Source organism: Phasianus colchicus, chromosome 1, assembly GCF_987193195.1.
Source record: "Phasianus colchicus chromosome 1, bPhaCol1.hap1.1, whole genome shotgun sequence".
NCBI classification, from domain to species: Eukaryota; Metazoa; Chordata; class Aves; order Galliformes; family Phasianidae; genus Phasianus; species Phasianus colchicus.
Window position 1 is genome coordinate 82,319,532 of NC_143436.1, and position 8,662 is coordinate 82,328,193.

The following is an 8,662-nucleotide window of genomic DNA, read 5'->3' on the forward strand; positions in this document are numbered from 1 at the left end:
CTAAGTCTTCCAAAATGCCTTACCTGCAAAGGTATTAAGGTAGAAGTTTTTTACAACGTAGCGTTCAGAATGGTTGTCTGGGAAATAACCAATCCTAGACAAAGGAGCATATGTTTGTGATGCAAAGTCAGTATACTCCTTGATGATATCTCGTCTCTCCAGCTTCCCCATCACATTCTTCCTCTTAGCCATCAATTTCCTGAGCACTGAAAAGGATACACAAATTTAAGAAATTTCTTCATACAGACAGTTTTTAAAAGCCTCAGCTTCAGAAATTCACAAAGGCTCTTGCTGGGTAGTACAAAACACCGCCAGTTTGCTCAGAACACATGCTGGCCATGCATATTTATATTGTGGTTGCTACCTGTTCCATCTTGAACAAAGACTGCAACTTCGTGAAAATAGAAAGGGCTTGTTTGAAAACTAAATCTCATACTGCACTTTCCCTGGTTTTCAAACATACTCAGTGCAAAATCATGCTGAATCTTTTTTGTTTTCTCTTCATAAGCCTTCTGATGGTTTTGCCAGTAGTCATCCAAGCGCTTGGCATCCAGCTCATTCTGTTTCTCCTCTCGCCTCTGCAGCATCTTCTTAAAGACTTCCAGTCGAATCTCTTGCAACCTTTAAGGAAAAAAAAGAGCAGGTATGATTTAGAGTACTCTGCAGTGTTCTGTGCAGTGTACCAGCTGATGGCTTTACACACAGTTCATATTGCGTATCTCATTTTTAATCTTTCACTTTTAAAAGTGGAAACCTGCTGGTGAAAAGACTGCTGTAATAGCAATCTCATATTAAATTTAACAAAAATATCCCTTCTGATGATTGGGGGACTTCTGCAGAAATCAAAGGTTTGTACCCTCCAGCCAATCCACTAATCCTTCTTGTTTCTTTTCTCTTCAGGTCATAATTAAAAGAAAGTGTATAACTGGTCTCTCACTTTTCTATTTCCTGCTCTCTAAAAGCCCATTCCTTCCTCTCCATTTCATCCATCATTTTCCTCCTCTTTGCAATGTTCGAGGCACTGTCCATGGCTGGAAGAGTTGCTTCCCATGCACGTTTTTCCCGGGCACGTTCAATCATCTCCACTTCAGCTAGTCCTGCTGGTAGCCCCCGACCTTAGAAGGACAAGAAACAGTAGCTCTTTAGAAGAACTGTCAATCCACCAGAGCACTAAAGTATTAGAGGGCTTCATGGGCACAAATCTCTATATTAAAGAGATTCAGAAAGACCAATAGGCGGAAGTAAATACATCCAAAGCCAGTAGAATATTACAATGTGAGAAATGGTTGGACCTGCAGTTGCTACAGCTTAGTTGACATGAATGCTATCTCTTCATTCCTCTACTGCAGGCTGGAAAGGAGGACATTTTCTGAGAATGAGCGCATCCTGTGTCATCCCCCCAGTACCCATCACTACTGTAGATGAAACATTGGGAGATGAGGACCACAGGCTGTACTCTTCTGTAGAAGCATTCTTATTTTCATACTGATGTCTAGCTCAGGACAACTGAAGAACAGAGGGTAAGTGCAAAACTTCTACTAGTTCATACTTGTAAAACGTGACCTTTTTATACTGAGTAATCTCAAAGCTCTTTATTAAATGCCTCAGAAGAGCGCTATTAAAAATGTGAATACCAGACCTATTTTAAAAATAGATAAAATAACCACAGAATCATAGAATCTTTAAGGTTGGAAAAGACCATTAAGATCATCTAGTCCAACTATCAACCCATCATCATAATGTCTATTAAACCATGTCCCTCATTGCTACATCTACACTTTTCTTGAAAACTTCCAGAGACAGTGACTCAACCACCTCCCTGGGCAGCCCATTCCAATGCATTACCACTCTTTTGGAAAGAAATGTTTCCTGATGTGCAGCCTGAACTTCTCTAGGTTCAACTTCAGGCCATTATCACTTTATTGTGCCCTAAGGGAAGACAGCAAAGGGCTACCATACCAAAGGTACAAGTAGACTTGAAACCTGACACTGAATAAAGGAGAAACTGCTGCTAAATGGGGGATATAACTATTACAATTTATCTTGATTCTGCAACTCACCCCAAGTGAGAGTAGCAAGTGTCAGAAGCTCGGGGACTGAGCCACTGGGAACTACATATTCAGGGGAATACGGATCTGTCTGGGCTTCACCATCCCTGTAATCGGTCTGTGTGCCAAAAGTTCGTGTTTTGGGACCAAAGATCTCACTGTCTCTTGTAGATAAATAGACAGTAGGCTCTGTCCTAAAAAGCAATGAAAGATGGAAGAACATTTGTCACATTTAAAAGAACAAAACAAAACAGAGATGCAACACTATGTCAAAGGTACCACATTCAAATGTGCATTGTTTCATCTGAATTTTGCTTTCATTCACATAAAATCCATTATCTTTAGTAAAAGCAGACAGAGGTAACATTATATCTTTTGAAAGCTCTCTCCTTATATAAGCAAACCAGAAATCTTCCAGTTTCATCTCTCTTGAATTGTTACATGCAAATCTTCCCTATGTAATCATTCTAAAGCACTGTTTTTAATAGGCACAAAATGTAACTGATGGCTGAGTATAAAATGAAGGAGCGCTGCTTCAGTTTAACTTGCATGTTTGCCTTTCTAACATTTCCAGAACAAAACTCAGTTCTGGTGCAAGCAGTTGCAGCTTCCATTGACTCCATTCTCATTCTTCAAAATTTGATCTGCGTTTCAAATCACATCAGACTCCCACATTACTCTACTCAGTGGATACTCTATACAAGTGAACGGTATTGCAGCTATCACAGAAATTGTAAAATTATGTCAGGAGAATTTTCAATAGTATTTAATACTGTACTGGAGAATCCGCTGTAGATGTATTTCTTCCAAGATTCAGAGATGGTTGGCATTCTGTTTCAGGCCTCATAATCTTAACATACCTCTTCTACCAGAAAGCACTGCTTACCTACTGCAAGCAAGCACCAAACCAAGCAGTCACCTGCTCACCCAGGAATCCTCCACAGTGAACAAACTCTATCACTTAACAAGTTTTTCCTGTCATTCATTACAAAAACCATTAATCGCTAACTAAGTAGTTAACCAACCATTTTCAGGTGAGCTGTGGTTTATTACAGCAGTTTTGTTCCAGAAGCCAATACTTACTTTGCAATCACGTAAGTAGCATCTAGTGGAAGCAGTTTGTTAGGAGGGACAAGAGGTCTGAAAAAAAAGAGAACAAAGAGGCAAGTTAATAGCCATGAGACATAAAAGACCATTATAGCTTAGAAAAACTGCAGTTCATTAATTTCGGTGGAGTTACACTGATTTTCCACAACTCAGAATCTGAACCTGCATGTTGTGCCTGAATATTCAAGAATACTTTCACAGCTAAGTAATACTTCAATAGAAGGAATGAGTGCTATTCTTCTGACAGAGCATGAAAAAAAAAAAAAAAAAGTATTTTCTGATTCAAAATCTTGATTTTCCTTACAGCTTTTGATACTGATCCAGTTGTGATTTCAGAAGAGTTACAGTGATCTGTGGTGTGCTAGGAAATGGGAGTCACCATAGCAAAGCAAATTAAATCAGTGATTTTCAACAGCATAGAGATCCTGGACACCAGTGGACTACTTCTAAGTGGTCCATTAGAAAAGCAGAAGTAGACCTATTATATTTGTTATACAGTGATGTACACTAGGACTGGACACAAAGTATTCATACTAAGAATTCTTTCTTAGGCATTCTTATAGTTTGCATATTGTTGCTCCATACAATTGCAAGCCTCTGAGAGATTTAAAAGACGTTATAACTAGAAAACTTTGCATGTCTGCAACTTGGAAAAGGTGTAGAATTGGTATTGTGTGATAACCACAGAATGGCCTGGGTTAAAAAGGACCTCAAAGATCATCTAGTTTCAAACTCCCTGCTATGTGCCAACCACCAGACCAGGCTGCCCAGAGCCACATCCAGCCTGGCCTTGAATGCCTCCAGGGATGGGGCATCCACAGCCTCCTTGGGCAAGCTGTTCCAGTGTGACACCACCCTCTGTGTGAAAAACTTCCTCCTGATATCTAACCTAAGCCTCCCCTGTCTCAGTTTAAAACCATTCCCCCTGGTCCTACCACAATCAACCCATGTAAACAGTCGTTCCCCCTTATATAATGTTTTATATAATGTTTTAAACATAATTTTTATAAATGAGAAATGCTTTGTATTCATAGTCAAGATTTAATGGAATATTATAAAGAACAGCTGATGAATTAGGAATACTTCGTTCTGATTCTTTAACACATAGTCCTTCACTTTCTTTTTCTAAAGTAACCAGATGAACTAAAAGCTTTCAATCAACAAAAGCTGTGCATAAGACTTTTTGCAGGTGACTACTATTGTACTGTTTTTCCTCCTTCAAAGAGAGTCAAGACCAGACTGGACAGGGCTTTGAGCAACCTGGTCTAGAGGGAGGTGTCCCTGCTTATAGCAGGAGGCTTGGAACTAGATGATCTTCCAAACCAAACCACTCTATGATTCTATGTCAATGTTACAGCTAAGCTAACCTAACATCAAGGTCTTATCAGAAGGAATGGACTCTATTATAATAGCTTTAAAGAGTGTAAATTTTTATGGGATTTAAAGTGGATGTGTTGGCCAATAGCTATCTCTACAAATGGATTTAACACAAAGTACACGTGACTAAGTTGAGAATGTTTGTATGCTAGCTGTTGGTTTAGATCATGATTCTAGTGCTGACTGCAGTGTAATTCTGGCAGGAACAGAGCAGTACCGCAGTAGAGAACATGGATGAAAAGTTAATTAAAGATTCCCTTTAATCCCATTCTGCTCCTGGAAAAAAAACTGGGAGTTCAAAAATGCCTTCTGTGCCTTCTCTAGAAGGCATCTTTCCAGGAGTTTGGAGAGCCACAGTGGTTTACTTTGCCTGAAGCTTTCTACAAATAATTATTAAGTACAGAATGCTTCATACAGTAACTCATTACATGAAAATTCTGGGACAGTGTGAATGTAAAGAGACAGAAAAGACCAAAAAAAAAAAAAAAGGGGGGGAGAGAAATAAAAAGGAGAAAAGACTTGGACATTTAAATATTATACAAACTTCACAAAATCAAGCTTCAGAACTCTGTTTCAACTCAGTTCATTGCTTACCTTGCAAAATATTTGTAGCGATTCCTTCCATTAACTTCAGGATCTTCATACACCATTTGGGGTATCTGAAGAGAAGTTTGACCTCTAAAAGCCAAAATACAGGTAAAGTAGTACAGATTCTTTACTCATGAAATACATTCAGAGAAGTTCTGACTTCTTTTTCTTATGCATCATCATTCATTTTTTCTCTCTACTTCTCTGTTTGCACAATGCAAACATGCATATTACAAATTCCACAAAATCCTCATACATATGCAAGCAATTATATTTTGCTTTTTTCACACTTACATATATAGCAAGACAATTTCACACTTTATTGTGTTATTTCCGTGGCCAAAAAAAAAAAAAAAAAAAAGTCACCGGCCAGATTTAATAAAAGTTCTTTATGTACCTGTCATGACAAGGCCTAAATGCTTAACCTAAAAAAATACTTCTATTGGGAGTTGGGGGGCCGAGCTCATTTTCTTAAAGTGAAAAACTTTCCATAACAGAAAATATGTGAAGGTATATGATATAGTGAACAAAGTGGAAGACTACAATTTGCTGCCTTCCAAAAGTAGCTAGGGATTTTAAATAAGTGTGAAAAAGCTTAGAATCAGCAATGAGAAAAGAAGGGAGGAATAACCTTTGGATTAACAAATGAGAGGTCCTGGGATATGCATGTGCTCAGGTTGTTTTTTTTTCCAGAAGAAGCCCAAACTCTCTGAAGTAAATTCTTGTTAACACTGTTATATGATTGCAAGTACATATGGAGGGACTTTTTTGTGTTGAACAGAAAAGACACAACCCCACTAAATCAAACAGGCTTGTAGAACTAGCATTAGATTGCCCTCCCTTCAGAGAGCATATCCCCAGAAGGTATCAGATGGAGAACTTTTAGGATTGTAAATGCTGAAACTGAGTTATTTATTTTATGCTCTTGGGAAGGAGACAACCTTTCATGGCAAAGATACTATGCTAGTATTTCACTGCATTCTGCTCAGGGACATGATTTAGCAGGGTTGTTAGACGTAGAGTAGTATGGTTAGGTTGTGGTTGGACATGATGATCTTTAAGGTCTTTTCCGATCTGAGTGATTCTATGATTCAATGATTCCAATTACAGTTCTCTAATACAGGAGAAAAATTATGCTGATCATGTGAATGTTTCAAAAATTATGCTGAAATAAGTATATCAATAGTGTTTCTTCATTTTCTCTTCTTGAATTTACAGTAGTCAGACCATTTACATTTATCACTGTAACATCTAGGTTTTCTTTCTTTTAAAGCCACAAGGCCTTTATTTTAAAACCAGGTGGTCTATTGAGGCAATCAGTGAGGGAATGTTTGAGACTGAGTCCTTTGAAGGCTATATCACCCATTAGATTTCACAACTACTTCATGCTCCAGTCTTACTCTTTTCAACCTGCAACCTTGAAAAAAAACAAAACTGAGTAGTCGGTTAAAAACAAAACTGTGGTGTTTTTCCTGTTGTTACTGTTTTTAAGTAGTGCATCATGCTATGAAGGTAAATCATTAAATTTGTTGTAAGGCCAGTTCTGAAGGTTATGTTTTCCTAATATCTTTTTTGATAACTTACAACAATTATGCCCTTAAATGTATGGGATTCTGGGTACTCGAGTTGGTTGCTGCCACTTAATTTTAAATACAGAGCCTCATTGACAGAAATAAGGTAAATAATGCATAATATTGCTTGATAGCTGGGATAAAAACAGAGACTGCATAGTGACATCAGCTGTCTTCAAAGACCTCGTAAGCCCTGTGAGCTGTGCTGTGGAACTCAAGGAGCCAACCATATGGCTACAAACTACAGCAAAGTCTGCAGAGCATTGCTTCCTACATCTCCCATGACATACAGTTTACTGACAAGGTCATCTCTTCCCAGCATTTTCAGTCACATCATGTAACAAAGGAGAGGAGAAGGGTTCAAGATGCTGTGTGATAATAGTAGATACTTACTCAGCACTAATCAACCTATTACTGTAAAGTCGTGTTTGAAATTCTAATGAGTTAACTGAGCTGATGGCTAGTTCCACTAGCTGACTCTGTGTATGAGTGTTGCTGTTAGATGGATTTATGTTTCATTCAGCACAGGTGGGCACTTATTCTTAAGATCTAACTTTATTAGCATAAGCTATTCATCCTGTTATGATTTCTTATAGGCACAATGGGAACCCAGTGAAACAGCCTCTTTTATTCCTCAGATCCTGCCTCTTCCAAGTCCTTGACTTACATTTGCTGACTTGGCTCGAATAAACGAGCATTCATTCCTGATAACCTTGCAGAAGCGATACAACTACTGAGAAGACAGCTGGAAAATAATTCTATCATCTTCACTATCAGCAGCACTGTCAACCAGTGCAGGCTGAAATAGAAGGGATGTATTTCTTTTTTTTTTTTTTTTTTACTAATTGCAAGATATTTTGCAAATATATGTTGCTGAAATGTAAATATAATTTTAAAACACTTAAGGTTTCAAAAAGGTTCCTGTTACAGAATAGCAAGCAAAATAGAAGAAGCCACTGAGGTTTTCATGTGCTGGGGACAGTTTGAATTGCTGAAAATAAGAACAAACAAACAAAGAAACAAATAAAACACCTCCCAGTGTATTACTTTGTTGCAGAAATGAGAAGAGTATGCTTTCAAAACTGAACAGAAATAGGTGTGAAATTCTTCATATTACTCTTAAACATCCTTGATTACTCTCTGGCAAGTGATAAAACTCAGTTAACAAAACTAGAGAATATATCGTAAGAAGAGCCCATGGTCTAAAGTTAGTTTGTTAAGGCAGCAAAAAAAAACTGAAAACAAGTAGCCAGGCTAATGCCTGCATTCTTGAGTGTTGCTATAAGAAGACTCTTAAAGATGCCCACTGTGGCAAAACTCAAATGATTGCTTAAATATTTGCTGAATTAGAAGTGCAAATTGCAATGCCAGGAGAAAAGTCATACAAAAAAACCTCTGAACTATAAATGTGTGTCCTGGTTCAAGCACCATACATGCTTGAATGAACAGCAAAAGCAATCCAACCAGCTGCAAGTTCCTGAGACTAAAAGGAAACAGCTACCACTGGCATAACGTGAGCCAGTGAAGACTTTGCAACTTGTCTGATCTATAAGAGATTGAATTAACTCTTCATTTTGCCAGCAGCTACTGCAGAGCAGATAGTGCAGGGATGAAGGAATGTGTAACGTCCATCCTGTAAGAAACAGATGGGCAACAACACTCCACAACAGCTGCAATCTCTTAATTTCAAGGGCAATATAAGTAGGAGCAAATTGCAGTCAACAACACTTCAGGGCGTCAGGGGTTTTGTTGTTTTTGTTTGTATGTTTGTATGAAATTACCCAAGCATGAAACACTTACACTGCAAGCTGCTGAAGAGCCTTCAGGCGCTGCTGAGCCCTCTCTCTCCATCTTCGGTCAATAAATGGAGGCACTGCATCTTTGCCCTCCAAGAACAGACCGTAGCCCGGGAAATGGATCAAGCTACTAAGCATACTTGTGAAAACTGGTGCTTTCACCTAATGTTTGTGT

General features: G+C 38.3%; 1 protein-coding gene across 3 annotated transcripts in view; it reads right to left on the reverse strand.

The window, feature by feature from the left end:
• The window catches only part of CFAP91 (cilia and flagella associated protein 91), a 31,776-nt gene that overhangs the window by 20,567 nt on the left and 2,547 nt on the right, over positions 1–8,662 (reverse strand). For all 3 annotated transcript variants that reach the window (XM_031613070.2, XM_090150240.1, XM_031613071.2), the window contains 7 exons: positions 8,492–8,649; positions 5,127–5,210; positions 3,132–3,188; positions 2,061–2,242; positions 938–1,115; positions 464–621; positions 24–206 (listed from right to left, as the gene is read on the reverse strand). In XM_031613070.2, the coding sequence (XP_031468930.2) occupies positions 24–206; positions 464–621; positions 938–1,115; positions 2,061–2,242; positions 3,132–3,188; positions 5,127–5,210; positions 8,492–8,625 (976 nt within the window). In that variant the 5' untranslated portion in view covers positions 8,626–8,649. The remainder of the gene's footprint in view (positions 1–23; positions 207–463; positions 622–937; positions 1,116–2,060; positions 2,243–3,131; positions 3,189–5,126; positions 5,211–8,491; positions 8,650–8,662) is intronic.